Here is a 16,988-nt window from a genome sequence, read left to right as displayed (position 1 = left end):
AGCACAAGGTCAATATTTCATTTAAGGTTCATTTTCCTTCTTCCTGCAGGGCTGGTCCACTTAGCGAGCTCTGAAGGCTGGTATCTTGTTACTGCATCAAGGCTGTAACCATAGCCAGCTGCTGGCAGGGGCCCAAGCAACTTGCACACACTGCAGAGCCCTTTAACCCTCCTCACTCCAAACCAACACTGCTACCAGAACACCGAATTTCGGGTATTTTCAGTGTCCTTTGTTTTGTACTCACGGTTCCATCATCTGAGGAAAGAACAGAAAGTTGCCATTCAGGCTATAGGATTTCATCTTAATGCCACTCCTCTGCCAGCAGCTACTGTTGACCATTTCTTTTCCCTTCTAAGCAATAAAGTTTTATTTCTGAAATCCCTTTAAGACTTTGCTTTTGCTTTGTTTGGCATTTGTGACTGCTTATTTAATACTAAAAGCAGGGACCGCTGAAGTGATGTTGGTTACTAATAAACATGTTCTGCTTCAGAGCCTGAACACATCCTCTCAGAGTCAAATTGGAAGATCAAGTAGTTTTACCTAGATTCGAATCTCCCATTTTCCAAGGGAGCACCTCAAACAGTCGCAGGATGTAAGAAATTTGACTTTCCTATTTAAAGAGGACAATTCTGTTTCATTGTTGTTGTTTGTTGGTGTTTTTTTTTTGGGGGGGGGGGTTGTTATAAGGATACAGTGGTCAAGACTGTCTCACAGGTGCTCAGTAACAGAGAATCCTATGGGCTAGTTCTGGAAGAACACTCTCAGACGACTGATGAAGCTTAAATATTCTTCTATGCTTCTTTCCCCCAAACAGGTTCATAGTAAATCTCCACTTGACTCTTTGAGGATAGACAGAACACAGCAGTTAGACATCAGCATTTTAACTTGAAAAGCTTATTGTGACTTGCTGCTAAGCAGGAAAAAAAAAATCATGAGAACTGCAGTCCCATCCAGCCCTTTATACTGCCGTTATCGCTAGTGAGGAACAAAGGCTGTAAGGACATACGGATGTGCTTTCCCGATCAACAAGGGCATGCTACCTGGAATCAAGATTAAAAAACATGACATAATTTTAAATACCATAGGGTGGAGTAGAAAAATATCTCGCCCTTGGAGCTATGAGAAAGGCCACAAATTCCACTATCCCCCCCACCACTTTACCATTATAATTGTCACTGCCAGTTTTCACAGCATTCCCTTTTTAGTAGCCTCAGCCTATATCCATAACTGGCACCAGCTGAAGTTCCTGGAGGTTTTGTGTTTGTTACTATCCAACTGCAGCATGAGGCCAAACCATGGGATGCACCAGCAATGAGGGAACTCCTCCTCCATACGCAGTGTCCTGGTGAATTATTCAAATGAGAATCTCAAAATAGTTCATTCACCACACATCCCGTGAAGCAAACGCTAGAAGCAAATCTGAATATATTCCCAGGGCTTGAAAAGACTGTAATTAACTGGTCATTTGCAGCGGGTTTGTCTCAGTCATGCATTTTAAAGGACTACACACAGGTTCAGACCCCGGAAACACCCTGGCCACATATACGATGCCCACACCAACTACTGAGACATGTCTTTGACATCTTGCAATGAGATTGATGGAAGAAGAAAAGTTTACAGCCCTCAGCTGGGACAAAAAGAAATATTACCCCAAAGTAACATTTTAAATTAATCAAGTGTCTAACTTTAGAGCAACTATGACTCTTCCTCTCTAGTTTTCAGATACCACAATCTCAAAGCAATGAGGAAGGAACCAGGAGAACACTGCCACTTGGTGGAAAAGGAGGATAGGAAACATCTACTACTGCCGCGAGTAAAGCTGCTTTTATAGTAATGTTCCATCCTCCCCCATCCCAAGTGAATTTCTTAACAGCATGGCTAGTGCAACTCCATCACTGCCCCACACGATGCTTTCCCACAACACGCCTGCTCCATTACCAGCACAGCGCTGGGCTGCCTTGCAGCGTACTGCACAGAGAAGGAGGCTACTGCCTTTTTCACTTAAAGACAACAATTAAGGATGACATAAAAGTCTGAAACTGCTGATGTTCAGATTTGCCTCCCTGGTATTCGTCTCAAATCCTCACTTTCCATGCCACGCTAAGATGGAAGGAATCGTGTTTTACTTTATATCTGTGAAGGCCAAAAGCTACAATCAATTTTAGCTGGTTTTGTAAGGGAGGTAACACCAGCTTGACAGCTGGTAACTTTATACTGAAGCTGAAAAAGTGGTCCACTTATGATCTAAATAACCATTTTTCTCTACCACTTCAGCTCACCTGCATCGTTTGTTGTTAACCACTAAGAATGCTGTTACCTGAACTGCCTGTTTCTACTCAGGCATGTCTGTGCTGAACAAGAACATTCCAAATTCGAGAAGCTGAGAGGAAAGATGCCCATTCTACTTACTGTCATTTTTACGATCTGTTCAGCCTTTTCTTCTGACATTTTTACAATACATAAAAATCTCGAAACGTTTCTCTTTGAACAAAGAACAATTCATATACAATCACTTCAGTTCTTGTGGAGTTCTTATTTCAGAATGCACTCAAGATACCAAATTCTTTTAAGGTAGTTTCTTGCTTCCCCACTGAAGCTGGGGCACTGCTCTGTAGCCACATGGAGCTCCTCTTCAGAAGGGAAAAATGCATCTGTATGGTAACATGTAGAACTCACTGAAATCAAGAAGCTTTTTAAATAAGCTAACATGAAGCATTAACAACATATTAAAGCAGTAGCCACACAGCTGGAAGATTTCCATCTTTACTCAGACAAGAACTACACTAGTCTGATTTTCATCTTTCTCTAGCTGCCAGACTTTTTCTACATTGTCCTGAAGTCATAGAGTCCTTCTAGAGGAGGCAGAAATGCACACACTTCCAGCAGGGCCCTCCTAACGTTCATTAGGATGATATACACCACAAATCTCATTTGAGAGAAACCCATCTATTTGTCTTTCAAGAGGTGTAAGCAAATAGTACTTACTTGAATCTAGCTTTTTTTTTTTTTTAAACAGAAGCATTTTGCTAGCATGCTTAACCAGGCATAATGTAAAAAATTTAAGAGCAGAAGAGGGGTAAGAATGCAATGGCTTTCCTCTCTTCCAAGAACCACCCCCCAAAACAAAACAAACCATAAATTTAGTTTCATTGCAGCAAGGAAAGTAGACAATCCATTCCATTTCCAAGTGCCTCCTACTTCTGTGCCAAGAGTACCACAAGATATTTCACACATGTATGCAAGAGACTTCACCAAGTGCAGTAGAGCAGCCAAGCTTCAGCTCTGCTTGTCACTGTAAACCCATACAAGTGTTGCAGAAACTGGAAGAGGGTGCTGCTACAAATCTCATTTAAGCAGGATAGCTAAACACATCCATTTGCCTTCTCATGGTTCCATGAAAGCCCTAAGCTAAATCACATGCTCTGCAGTTTCAGCTTGCTATATGGCCCTCTGGATTCCTAAGCAGAACTCGGAGATTGTCTGCATCCTTCAGGAAGCTACTGGATAAAATAAAGGTCTTTTCAACTGTCATTCATTCTGTATCCCACACAACTGCTTATATTATACTGGGGACTGATCTGATAGAGAAAATTGTGCACACTTCACTGTCAATTTTCAGGTGGATTTGGTACATTGTCTTTCTCCATGTTTTTTGCCTGACGCGTTCTTACATGCTGCTAAACACATTGTTCAGCAGAAACAGGATGTAACCTCACAATAAAGATTATTTCAACTATTTATGATAATTATCTGGGGATCTTACCACATTTACCACTTTGCTCAAAAGTTTAAAAAAAAAAAAAGTCTTTAGAAAACCATTTTGTTTAGAAGGACAGAGAGAAGGAGACACCTGAGTTGATTCTGACATGACCTCTAGGAGCATAAGATCACTTAAGTTGTTCTAACCAAATGAAGTCTTTCAGCTGATGCTGGTCAGACATAAGAGAATTCTGTAGTGAATGCTACGACTCCTGGATCACTGTAAAATATAAAAGATGCTGTCAGAAAACCCACCTTAGATTTAATTCACAAGAAGACTAAGTTCATGAACACAGATCTTGATCGTTATTCAGTCCATAGCCTAACTGGCTAACTACCTTTGGCATTAGCCAGAACTAAAGTCAGAAATCACATTACAGCTACAAAAAGGAACATATGAAACTAGCTACAGAAGACCAGAAATGAACACCAAAGCCATGCTGTTAAGACTTATTCCTCTTGTACTGAACTTTCCCTCCCCCACCGTACCACACTTCCAAATACCTTTAGGTCACCAGCCTCAGGTTTTTCAGTCTCTGAATCGTCATCTTCCTACAAGACAAGAATTTACAGGATTAAGCTTAAAGAGCAGGCTTGGCAAGTAACTGCACTTACAGCAAAGGGCTTGTGTTTGGCAGCCCAGCAGTAGTCCAAGAATGGAAGTTAGTTTTGCCCCACCCACTCAGGACCAGAAAACAAGCCCTACAGTCACAAAAAGAAGTGGAGTTGCATGGTTTTGTTTTGTTTCCCTTTTAAGGCAAAAGCATCACTCAGTAGAAGACGCCCTCTGCAAAACTCATGCAGCTCCCGAGTGTGCAGGGCTAGACCATTAGCAGCAACAAAACTGCAGAAAAAAAGCATTCATCATCTGATAATTCTTTTTCCAGTTGGTGGGCAGGGGCTTTGCACTTGCTCCTGTTTAGCAGTGCTCGCAGAAAGCAGCGTTTGCAAGGCCTATTTTACTCTCCCAAGCACACATCAGCAACACGAACAGGACACACGGCGTGCCTGCCATACAACCAAGCATGCAGGCTTGGTGAGGGGCTGCCCTAGCACCAAGTTCAAAGTCCCAGCGCTGCCAGGTGACACCGCATCTTTCCTTACTTGTTGGTGCTCTCGCGGCCTCACTTACAGGTGACATGAACCTCCACAGAAGGGAACTAACTTCAGTTTTCTAACTAACTTTAGTTTTAGTTAACAGCCCGCATTTAGTTTTCATTTCTACCCAGGAACAAAGAAAAAAGGGCAAGTTTTTCCCGAGAGCTTAAATTACTGAACTCAGCCTTAAGAAAAATTTTGTACCACGTGAAAAGTAACCTACAGCTTTGATCCAAAACTGGTAGGTAAACCTACTGTTCCACTGCCCCACGAGCTATGTGATTGGGGATCCTAGAGTCAGGTATGCTTCTCAACACACATACATAGTCTGGGTTCAAAACAAGTTTGAGGAGCAGAAAAGAAAAAGCTTTTCTTGCTCTCACAACTCAGCAGAATGGGTTTTCCTCCAAACTCCACCACCCAGTTTCAACTTTGGCCCCAAAACAAGAACTTGGTGTTTCAGCTTCCAAAAGAAAAAACAAAAAAAAGAAGTGAGGTGATTACATGCAACTGAAAGGAAGGGCTTCCAATGAAGTGCCCACCTCTGGGTATTAGCACACAAACAGGTTCTGGCAAGGCAAGCTATAGAATGATCACACAATGTCAGTAAGTTTTAATTGCCTGAGTTAACATGCATATCCCATGGAAGTGACACACCAAACCTCTTCACTTCAGCTAGTTTCCAGGGTACCTTCCTAAAACACGCATGTGTGCCCATAATTCAATCTTAACAGGCAGAGTTTAATAACAGTAAGTGTACAGCTAAAGGAACAACCACAGTACCAGATTACTTGGTACTTGATCAGATGTTTTCCTCCCACCCATGCTCCCACTCATAGTAAAAAGATAAGCAATTTTCAATGAAAGAACAACAGATTGAATCATTCATGATATAGACACTTAACGGAAACAGCTCCCAAAACTTTCTAACCTACTAGAGAACATCTCTGAAACAACAATGACAACAAAAAACCATTATTGAAACTGCCCTTGAAAAAAGGGACTTTTCAGTCACAGTTAATGTAGACAATACAAGCACAGAGCTGTTTGGATAAGACCCCAGGCCAGCCTGAAAACAATTGGCACTGCTTTCCAAAAACAGCTCATAACCAAGAAGTACCAGAGCTAGGATCTATTAAGGAAGCTCACAATTCTGGTTCAAGAATATAAAAAAAATGCATGTTGCTGGCCTGCAATGAGACTAGAGAGAACACACCCTTTGTAACCTGCCTACAGCTGTACGGTAACTGAAAATAAGTGCAAGATCCGCTGGCTAAACACCGGAGTGCCTAAACCAATTATTGGTATTTGTACAGCACCTGGAACCTCCCAGATGTTAGGTGACTGCAACTTACATTGAAAATTGTGTGTGCGCAGTAAAAGCTACCCCATTTACACAAGTAGCTGTCAACAAACACCTGGATCACAACTACCACCTTCTATAGAAGAAGGATCTTATTGAAAGAGTCCCCAGTCTTTGGATATAAACAGGAGAATGACTAAAGTGATAGTAAAGCTTCATTACTTGGCTTAGCCAGACGGTGACCCTGAATGCTCTTGCTTGCACCTCTTCCAGTTAGCAACAGAACCAAAAAAAAAAAAAAAAAATAGACAAGTTTCTTGTCTGCTACTTGGGGAAGCAAATAGCAGGAGCAGTGAATGTCTTATATGAGAATGAATGCAGATAAAATAGATTTCATTAAGAAAAAGCTGTAGTACCGCTATTTCCTTCCTGTACTAAGTAGCCAAAAAACTTGAGCAGGGCTAACACATCAACATGGAGGTAAGCAAAAGGTTGATAAGACAGAAGAGAACCTCCCCGCACTTTCACAAGCCTTACTGCTTTGCTCCTCCAGACACGGAAACGTTTATCCTTTTGTGCGTTATAGCTGCACTCCAAGGCAGCGAGCTACGTGCCCTGCCTGACCATGCACCAAGTACCTCGGTATTCAGGTGGAGTTATACACATGCCATGCACCTGTGACAAACAAAAGCCACTCAAGCCTAGACAAAACGCCACTACATCAAGTTAACCAGATGTAGGAAGTTGAGTTAGACATGAAAGAATAATTTAGGACATCGCAGAACTTTGCTCATTTTGGTTATCCAGCTGCCCATGCACCAGCGCGTTTCTCTGGCAGCATTTCCAGGTGCGCTCACTCCGAAGGAAGAGCTGCGTGTCCCCTGCCAGCCTTCCACGGAAGAGTCAGAGAGCATCGACGGGTTAGTAACGAGCACGAGATCTGCACCCAGAGATGCTGGGCGCTGAGGAGAAGGCACTGCCTTGGGGGCAGAGTGGAAGGAAACGCTGGGAAGGTGCTGGAGGCTGCAGGGGGGGCCTGTGGGCGGCGTGGGGCCGGGGGAGCGCTGAGGGGCCGGGGGGTACTTACTGACTGCCTGCTGGCCTCCTCGTCCTCCTCCTCGTAGCCCTCCTCATCGCCGTCCAGCCGCGTGAAGTCGTCCTCGCCGTACCCGACGGACACGAGCCCGCCTTTTTCTCCTGAGAGGGGGGGCGGAAAGCGAGAAAAAGAGGCAAAATAAAGAGAAAAAACAACAAAAAACAACCCGTGAGGAAAGCGAGACAGCAACGAGGAACCCCCACACACCCACACACACCCACACACACACCCCGGGGCCCCCCCTCAGCCCCACACACACCCCCCGGGGCCCCCCCTCAGCCCCTCAGCTCCCCTCCCGCCCTCACCCGCGGCCCCCTCGCCGCCCGCCGGCCCGGCCTCGCTGTCGGACTCCGGGTCCGAGTCCTCGGCGTACACGGCCAGCGAGGACAGGACGCTGCGCTTCGCCGCCGCCATCTTCCGCCCGGCCCCGCCGCCGCTTCCGGCGCGCGCCTCTGACGTCAAGGGGGCGGCGGGGTCGCCATAGCAACGCCTCCCCCCCCCCCCCCCGCGCGCGGCCGGAACCGAAAATAAAGCGGGGAGCGAGGACGCCCGAAAGCCCTCAGGGGGGTGAGGAGGAGGAGCAGGGGTGCGCTGGGGGGGGGGGTGGGGTTTTTTTGTTTGTTTGTTTTTTTTGGGGGGGGATTTGTTTTTTTAATAGGGGGGCGCTGGCCCTTTAAGAGCGGCTCGTGACGTCATCGCGCGGCGCCGCGGGCAGCGCCTGGCGGACCCGGAGTGGGTGGGGGGGGGGGCTCTGAGGGGGGAGGGGGGGCGCTTTGAGAGGCGCCTTTGAGGCCCCTCAGCCGGGGGGGGGGCGCGGTTGTCCCGTCAGGAGCGAGCCCCAGAGCCCTGAGGGTGCGGGGCAGCCGCCTTGGGGGGTGGGAGGGGGGGTAAAATAATAATAAAAGCGAGGGGAAGGGGCTGGGGGCGCGCCTCAGGGGCAGGGAGGGCCGGGGGGGCTCGCCTGAGGGGCAGCGGGGCGCTCACTGCCGCTTCCTGCCGCCCGCAGCCCCCCCCCCGCCATGAGCAGCAGCAGCGCGGCCCCCCCCGGGCCGGAGGGCAGAGCCCGGCAGGCGCTGAGGAAGGTGTTCGGCTTCCAGGCCTTCAGGACGGCCCTGCAGGAGAGCGCGACCATGGCAGTGGTGAGAGGTGAGCGGGGGCCCGGCCCTCCGGGGGCAGGCCTGTGGCTGAGCTGCAGGGGAAGGTCGCCGGGCAGGGCTCTGTGCGCTACCTGCCCTCCTTGGCGTGGGTTTTTGTAAGGACGTGGTTGCAGCAAACACGGTGTGGGGAATGCTCAGCTGGCGGTGCTGGGAGCAGCACCACAGGCGTCTGCCAGCTGGCTGTGGACAGATGGGGTTGAAGCTGTTTGCACTCACGCACTTGCAGGGTAAAGCTTACTGTGGTGTCAGACACAGGTGGTACCAGCAGAAGACCTGGTTCTCTGGTGAGGTTTATATCCGTGAATCATGTGGATGTTACCAGAACCACGCGTTTTTCCTGGTGTTAACGCATCCACCAGCACACCGCTGTGGGTTCGGCCGGCAGCTCACACACACACGTGCTGCTTACCGGCCATTCTCCTCACAGGTCTCATAATGCAGACCAGAACAGCACCAAAAGTAGCGTGCCAGACACAGTCACGGTTTTCATTCATCTCCAGCAGCTGTGCTGTTGATAACAGACTGCCCAAAAGCAGTGTTCTGTGAGCAGGGTGGCTCTGCCTGTCAATGCTGTGTGCGTTGGCATCTCCCTGACGTGAAGTGGGTGCTCCTTAGCATAGCAATAGTTACTAAATTATACTGCCTACGTGGTTGGGATTTGCTTCTTGGGATAAGCTTTCACAGGGTGCGATACAGATCTGCCCTGGGACTGGTGGTTTGGTAACTGGAGGGCTGTACAGGGACTGAAAGCAGCTCATGTAGAAGAGAATTAGCATGACCACGGACCAGTTGTTTAACTCCTCTTTATCTTGGTTTCTGTGTAACTTCTGGTATTTAGGTAAGGCTGTTTCATATCGTTTAAAAAGTGATCAGAGATTATTTGAAGGGAACCACTGCCGGCATACAAAGTATTATGATGCTTTTAGAACCTAAAATGATGTGTCTTTTGTTAGTATGCCACAAGGTACACGCGCAGATAAGCCTTTTCTCGCAGATTACAGGCCTTCGTGCCCACCCCTCCAGGCAGAGCCCTGGGAACTCGCCACCACTCAGTAGCCTTGAGCTTTGTTCTGTTGTCTTTGCAGGCGAGAAGGATGTCTTTGTATGCATGCCCACAGGGGCAGGGAAATCCTTGTGCTACCAGCTTCCTGCAGTTCTGGCAGTGGGCATCACCATTGTCATTTCACCTCTGATTGCACTGATTCAGGTAACTGTCTCCTGTCAGCTGTGGAACGCAGTCAGTGAAGGGGGTTGGGAGACTCTGGAGGCATGGCTGCCTCTTGCCTTTCTGTCCCCAAAACTGCTGTTAGCCTGCCTCTGGATTCTTGTTTTCATGTCTTGGTGTGTTTTCCTTAGCCTGGTGACAGGTGAAGAGGCTGCAACTTAGCGTGCCTCTGGTCTGATGTTATGCAGCTCTGTTAAAGAAGGTTTTTCTTCTTTGATAATAGCCTAGTGGTTTTTATAACTGATTCTTTCTATATTCTGCAGTTGTCTTTTACCTCCCATGTGCTATACAAAAGCAGCAGAGTACCTCAAATGTAGCAAACTGAGTCTTTATCCACAAAAGAACTCCATTTTACCTATAAAATAATAACTCTGGGAATTATGAAGTTGCCTTTGTAGGCATAAATTGCTCTCCATCAAACTGTCTTTTTGTTGTGGTCTTTGTGTCACGGGTAGAAGCTGTTGTAGTAGAGCTCCTCCTTAAACACTTTCATCTGTGTGACCTTTTGCTTATATATTTTGTCTTTTGTACTATTTTCATCACCTCACGCTTCCCTATAATAGCAGCTGTAGCGTTAACGTTGCATGATACCTGGTGGCGTAGGCTGCCGTTTTTGTTTTTCTGCTGTTGTGTTTTTTGCTTTTTGTTTTTTTTTTGTTCAACTCCTCTGTAGTCTCAGTGTAATACACATCAAGAATTAAAACCAGGCTTGGTGATGCATCTCCAAAAAGTGTTGTAAATAGTGAACTCTTTCCAAATGAGATAATTTCTAATTAAGCTCCAGCACAGGAAATATTCTATCCGTGAAATAGAGGTTAAACAAATTACCAGAGGTAAGATTTGCAGGTGAAGCAGAACTTGTCAGAGCAACAGGTAGATGGAGATGGGCTAAATGAGTCTTAGGGAACAGAGCTGGAGTGAGCCTCCAGAGGTTTTCTCATTCAGCCCTGAGATGGGGAAGCTATGCCTGAAAAGATCGTGATATATTTCATTCTAACCCACCTTCAAGAGCTTAGTCTCTGTAGTTTATAGGGAAGGTTGAGAGTTGACTGTGAGCAGAAACAGTGCCTATTAAATCAGTCACTGAAGCACTTATTGAGTGAAATGATGAGACATCCGTCTTTCAGGACTATTCATACCTTCTGAAATGTTATGTGCTGGTCAACTGCAAGCGAACAGCTCAGTGTAGGTAGGTGGGTTGTGTGTCTGCTGTTTGTCTGGATGTATCTGAATGTGATGCTGTGTTTTCTTCCTGGTTTTCAAGGCATGATTCTTGTTCACGCTCAGTTCTATTGCAGAGGTGATTTGCCATATCTCATAATATCTCAGTTGTGTTTGGAAAGTTGTTTGGTTATTTTGGAATGAAGCGTGCTCTGTTTTTGTAGGGTGGCATTACTCATTTTCCATCTGTGACAACTTGATAGTGTAAGTCCTGAGACACACTGGTGGCTTGTTTCAGCTCAGTGTGGCTATCATCAGGTATTTAGCACAGATCCATGCTGATGTGCCCTAGCAGCAAAATGATTATCTTAAAGTGAATGGAAAACAAAAGAAAAGGAGTTGGATGTTAGAGCTGAAGAGATGCACTCACCATTGAAATAAATAGGGTTGAAGTTCTAAACAGCTGGACTCTAGGTGAATGTTGTCCCGAGACTTGAACCTGGAGGTGGAAGCTGGGGCCTCATGTAGATCTGTTCAGTAGACATTCATAGTGCTGGTGGCTTTCTTTAATGCCGTTTGTTTCTCATTTAATTTTCATTTTGTATTTACCTTAGGACCAAGTGGATCACCTGCTGGCTCTGAAGATCAAAGCCTGCTCTTTCAACTCCAAGCTTTCAGCCCAGGAAAAGAAGGCCATCCTGGCTGACCTAGCGAGTGAGAAGCCCCAAGTAAAGCTCCTGTACATCACCCCGGAGATGGCAGCGTCCTCTTCCTTCCAGCCTACGTTGAACTCCCTGCTGTCTCGAAATCTCCTGTCCTACCTGGTAATCGATGAAGCGCATTGTGTCTCCCAGTGGGGCCACGATTTCCGACCTGACTACCTGCGGCTGGGCACCTTGCGCACTCGCATACCCAATACGCCGTGTGTTGCCTTGACTGCCACTGCCACCAAGCAGGTCCAGGAGGACATCGTGATGGCACTGAAGCTAAAGCAGCCGCTTGCCACCTTTAAGACTCCGTGCTTCAGATCTAACTTGTTCTACGATGTGCAGTTCAAAGAGCTCTTGACTGATCCGTATGCCAACTTGAAGGATTTCTGTCTGAAGGCACTTGAAGTGAAGAATACAACTGGGGTAGGTTTTTCAGTGGGGGAAGAAGGCTAAACTGAATAAAATCTTCCTTAATGGTCACCGATCTTCTGGTGGTTGGTATGGCCCTGACAGGGCTGTGGTGGCAAAGGAGGAGGTCCCTGAAGGAAAGCGCTCAATAGTTTTTCAGTTCCTCTAAAATAATTAGAATATCGAGTTGCATTTCTTTCAAACAGAGGTGTCGTCCAAAAAGAGCTGGTCTAAAAGAAAATGTATTAGGAATATGCAAATAGCATTTCTGGCTTGGCTGGTCGTGTCCCTGGCGATAAGTGTGTGTTTGATTGGGTTCTGCTCTTTCACTGTGGTGAGGGTGAAATGTAACAAGGGTGAGCAGCAGCACTTAGTGTCATATTGAATTGCTTGCGGTAACACTAATATCCAGGATAACTCCAGCAACTCAATCACCCTCTGCACCTCAATTTGTCTGTAATGTGAAGAGAGACTTCTTGCCTGGTGTTCACTGGGAAAAGACTGGGAGACCATATTCAGTCTGTCTCCTAGGCCTTGTAGGAAACTCTCTTTGTCTGATTCACTTTTGTGCCATGACAATGTCTTTAAGTTGCTGGGGAATCAGCTTGGAGATGAGGTGAGCCTTGGGCATCCCTCCATTTCGTCCACACTAAGGACTGCAGCTCAGCTGATGGGCGTCAGGCGGTGTCACGAACTTTCTCTCCTCTCTGCCCAGGTGTATTCGGGTTGTGGCATTGTGTACTGCAGGATGAGGGACGTGTGTGACCAGCTGGCCATTGAATTGAGCTACCGAGGAGTGAAAGCCAAGGCGTATCACGCAGGTACTGGAGCTGCTTTGGCATCTCTCAGGAGCTGGTAGAACTGAACTGTACCACCTTTAAGGCTTGGGTTGGGGTTACCTAGCAAGCAGCTTTCTAGGCATGGTCTGCAATCTGTCTAATGCTCATACATCAGGTCTTTGAGGTAAATATGGGTCACTCAGCAGAATGGCATTCCCTTTGCTCCAGAACTGTTCATTTTGTTGGATCTTGCATGGCCTAAATATAACAACTGGTTTCTTCACAAGAGTGTTTTAAATTTTTCGTTTTGGAATAGAAACAGCTGCTGCTGACTTCTGCTTGATCCCCGGCCAATTTAAACATGGACAGAGAAGAGTGTGTATGTCGGTCTGTTCTTACTGAGGGGCTTGGCTCGTAATGGGAGAATGGAGAAGGAATAAAATACTTCTACTTGCTGTTTTGTTTTGTTTTGTTTCCTTCCACCTTTTTCCATTCCCAGGACTCAAAGCAGCTGACAGGACTTCAATCCAGAATGAATGGATGGAGGAAAAGATCCCAGTTATTGTTGCTACCATCAGTTTTGGAATGGGAGTAGACAAAGCAAATGTCAGGTATGTGAGGCTGAGAGTTGTGCTCCAGCAGAGACTGAAATCTGAGCGGCAGGAAGGGAAAGCCTCAGTCTCTCTCTTATCTGATACATCTGTCTCAAACACCTGATCAACACTCACTGAAACCCACAAAAATACAACCGGAGGTTTTCCTAGAAGCAGTAAAAACAACCTTGGAAGGGTTTTATAATTAAATTAAAAAGAAGGCACCAGAGTATCTCTTTACCATTCATCCTCAAACCAAAGAAAATTGGAGGAATGTTTGTTTTTTTTTTGCCACGCTCTCCAGGGCTTTAAAAAGAACCATCTAGATGCAGTCACAGCTGTCTCTTTCACTTCTCTTAGTGCAATAACTGCTGTCAAAAAGCAGTGGGAAGGAAATTTGTAACTAAAATAATTCATACACTACTAAAATAGAGTCAGCTTTTGGTGAGATCTTTTGCAAACTGCAATGGGGGGTGGCAGTTCACAAATGGCAATAACCATTTGAAAAACACAACTCTAGTTCAAGGACAAAAATTTTTACATGTTTTCAATTGTGGTTCCTCTGGGACTTCTAATTGCCACCATAATTGCTCTGTGTTATTAGAATTCCTGCACAGCAATATGGCTGGGCTGAGTTAGCGTTGTGAACTGTGATCATTTAATAGAGGAAGAGCTCATCTGCAGCTCATGCAACACCCTAGATGGAGCTGATCCTCACTCAAAATCCAAATAAAACAATTGCTGTGACCATTGTAGGAGAGGTGCAGGACATCACTGAGTTGATCACATCAGTTCACAACTGTGCCACCCTTCTGTGTGTACTGTATGCTGACAGACAACAGGATCCTATAGCAGTGATAGACTGTTTTACTGCTCGATGCTTGTTACCCAGTAGAGAAATGAGAAGTCTTGTAGGAGAGCAGCATAAATTAATGATATGCTGAAATTTAGTCTCTGTCCTGTTCGATGCATTAAACCAGCAAAGAGTAACTGAAATGCATAGGGCTGATGAAGAATAAAATATAGCTGAACCATGCTTTGTAATAAGGTTAGTTTCCAAGAAATTAAGTTAAAAAGACTTCTTACAAGTTGTTTTTCAATAGTTTAAGGAATATGATACCCTAGGCCAGGTAACAATGCCCTGCTGCTTAGCCTTCACTCTTTGTTGGCAGAGTCCTGAGTATTCATGCATATGTTATTGAGTGAGATCAGGTCTGACAAGTTCTGGAGGTGACCCTTTGGGACAAAAGGGAAAACAGGTGTTGTTTCTGTCTCTGATGGAGTCAGCTCCTCTGTTTTTTCACTGCTAATTCAGTTTTAGTTGAGATTATTAATTCTTTCAGTAAATTTCCCAATAGAGATTGAATATGTAGGGTTCTGATTCCTTGTGTCTGGCCTGGTCTTAAGGTGTTTGTGTTTATAGAAACATGTTCACTTGTTTTCGTCTTTTAATCTTTTGCCACACCTGCGCACGTCATGCCTGCCTCTGGGACATAGTGGTTTGCAGAGCTTTAAAAGGACCAGTTTTGAGGCAGACTGGTATTTAAAATATTGGCAGCATTACTGTACTGTAAAGTGCAGAGACTCCTCAACACAGGTATGAGCCGAATTGCTGAATATTCAAGTACAAGCAGGTTTAAAGCACTCTTGTAGTGGTGCATTGAAAACATTCCTCCAGAGATTACGTACGGTTTAGTAATGATTCATAGTCATATTCTCTAACTGGGAAAGGTGCCCTCATCTACAAGTGATTTTGGTGAGACGGAATTTCCCACGCAGACTTTGTTGGCAAAGAAATGTCTTTTTGTAATCAAGTATTTCTGATTATTTTCCATAATGTTCAAATTGCGTTTCACAAAATAAACAGGACTTTTTTTTTAATGCTCTGTTTTATCATAAAATAGTCCAGATTGTGTCCTTGCTCATAGCTGTGTGGCTGTATACCTGTTTGGGATATTTATGTGCCCTTTTTCTTCCATCCATCTTGAGTGACATCCTGCTTTTACTGCCTTAGTTTTTACTCTGATGTTGATACCATGAACAACACAATCATGTATACACTGAGTTGAGAAACCTACAGCCTTATGTTTCCCGTTGTCATATCACACGCAGGTTTGTTGCTCACTGGAACATTGCCAAGTCAATGGCTGGATATTACCAAGAATCTGGCAGAGCTGGGAGAGATGGGAAGCCATCCTGCTGCCGCCTTTATTACTCTAGGAACGATCGGGATCAAGTCAGCTTCCTGATTAAGAAGGAGCTCTCTAATATCCAGGTAAGATATGCAGAATAGTATCTGTGTGTCTAGTTGTGCTACCTTTCTGCTCAGATTTTGTTTGCCTCTTGCCTGCAGTGACCTCTGAATATGCAAAGATCAAATGAGTTTTTCTAGAGCTGTAGTAGTTTTTGGGTCTAGAGTTGTCTGTAGTCCTGTCCCAAGGGAGAGCAGAGGAGGTTGAAGCAGGGAGGGAAAGGGCTGCCAGAACTAGCTCCAGCCTTACTAGAGAGGCAAGGGTGAGCAAAAGCATGGAGCAGAAAAAGGGTGGTGTCTGTACCAGTTAATCACATTGTTCAGGAGAGTTGGATGTGGTTACCAGTAGAGTTAATTCATCTGTTTGTATTTAAATTGAAGACTATAATTCTTGTCCTGTCTACTTTCAGGAAAAAAAAGGCACCTTAAAAGAATCTGACAAAGCTGTGATGACAGCTTTTGATGCCATTGTGAACTTCTGCGAGGAGCTGGGGTGAGTGCACTTCTTTCAAATGTTGTTTAATGTTGGGGAAACCATATCCTATCCCTTCTGAGGCACAGTTATGGCTGAGATCTTTCCGCAAATGCATGTTATGGAAAAAGAAAATACTGAATGAATCGTCTGATATTTTGCTGTCTGGACTGAGGAAGGTGTCCCTGAGATGCCTGTCACTCACTTTCACTTCTGAGTTAATTGAGATGTTGAACTGTGATTCCTCTTGCTGTGAAATTTAATGTGTTTTATCTGTGGAGAACGGACTTAGTTTCAGTTGCTTTTGTTTTGACTCTTTCCTCCTTCACCCACCATCTCTCTGGGCAGCCTAATCATCGCAGAATGGAACTATTTAACTTTAATGTTTCTCTAAATCTCAGGGGCTCCAGTCTGCAAAGAAGTAGGCATCCTTGATTCTCATTGACCTTAGAAGGATCTTATGTGCTTGGAACCTTTCAGAAAATAAGCCCAAATTATGGATGTGCCCAATCTAAATGCAGACTAGCAACCACAACACACATCGTTCAGGTCTAGTTCATGACTTGTAAGCTGTCATTGTACTAATTACTATGCTGCATGAGACATCAAAGTTGTAATTTTGCCAGTAAGAGAGCAGTATGCATTCACTAACCGAAAGTAGTCAACATGTGTCTTGCTTTTAAGTTTGTATTTTGTTTCGTTCTTCACACCTGTGTCTAGGACAAGTTTTTCAGGGTGACTGGCATGCTTTTCTGATACTTCAGTGAGCTTATTTTCTCCTTGTGGTCACGTTTGGTAAACAAATTGTGTTTTTATGGATCTGCCTTGGGAGATCCCTGTATATACTGAAGTAAGGCACAATGCTGAGTGGTCCCAGGGCACGTGAATGAGCACTTCTTTGCCCAAAGCTAGGATGATTCTGGGAAGTAGCTTCTTCCTTTAAGTCAGATGGCTGCTTGTGTCCAGATTTTATATC

General features: G+C 45.2%; 2 protein-coding genes across 5 annotated transcripts in view; one reads left to right on the top strand and one right to left on the bottom strand.

Annotated features, from left to right (window-relative positions):
* Positions 1 to 7,720, bottom strand: part of SAP30BP (SAP30 binding protein) — a 31,869-nt gene extending 24,149 nt beyond the window's left edge. Inside the window, exons 1-3 of one of the 2 annotated variants that reach the window (XM_068654625.1) lie at positions 7,562 to 7,720; positions 7,248 to 7,357; positions 4,264 to 4,311 (exon numbers count right to left, since the gene is read on the bottom strand). In XM_068654625.1, coding sequence (XP_068510726.1) covers positions 4,264 to 4,311; positions 7,248 to 7,357; positions 7,562 to 7,670 — 267 coding nt within the window. In that variant the 5' untranslated portion in view covers positions 7,671 to 7,720. The remainder of the gene's footprint in view (positions 1 to 4,263; positions 4,312 to 7,247; positions 7,358 to 7,561) is intronic. The other variant, XM_068654626.1, reaches the window with a different exon arrangement.
* Positions 7,721 to 7,752: 32 nt separating this feature from the next.
* The window catches only part of RECQL5 (RecQ like helicase 5), a 38,505-nt gene continuing 29,269 nt past the window's right edge, over positions 7,753 to 16,988 (top strand). Inside the window, exons 1-8 of one of the 3 annotated variants that reach the window (XM_068654621.1) lie at positions 7,753 to 7,823; positions 8,263 to 8,402; positions 9,499 to 9,620; positions 11,414 to 11,932; positions 12,633 to 12,738; positions 13,196 to 13,307; positions 15,402 to 15,564; positions 15,951 to 16,033. In XM_068654621.1, the coding sequence (XP_068510722.1) occupies positions 8,276 to 8,402; positions 9,499 to 9,620; positions 11,414 to 11,932; positions 12,633 to 12,738; positions 13,196 to 13,307; positions 15,402 to 15,564; positions 15,951 to 16,033 (1,232 nt within the window). In that variant the 5' untranslated portion in view covers positions 7,753 to 7,823; positions 8,263 to 8,275. Of the gene's footprint in view, positions 7,824 to 7,945; positions 7,993 to 8,262; positions 8,403 to 9,498; positions 9,621 to 11,413; positions 11,933 to 12,632; positions 12,739 to 13,195; positions 13,308 to 15,401; positions 15,565 to 15,950; positions 16,034 to 16,988 lie in introns of those variants that run through there. The other 2 variants (XM_068654622.1, XM_068654623.1) reach the window with 2 other exon arrangements.

This window comes from Anas acuta, chromosome 18 (assembly GCF_963932015.1).
Source record: "Anas acuta chromosome 18, bAnaAcu1.1, whole genome shotgun sequence".
Lineage (NCBI taxonomy): Eukaryota > Metazoa > Chordata > Aves > Anseriformes > Anatidae > Anas > Anas acuta.
Note: the sequence above shows the minus strand (reverse complement) of the source record. Positions and strands in the feature narration are given on the sequence as shown.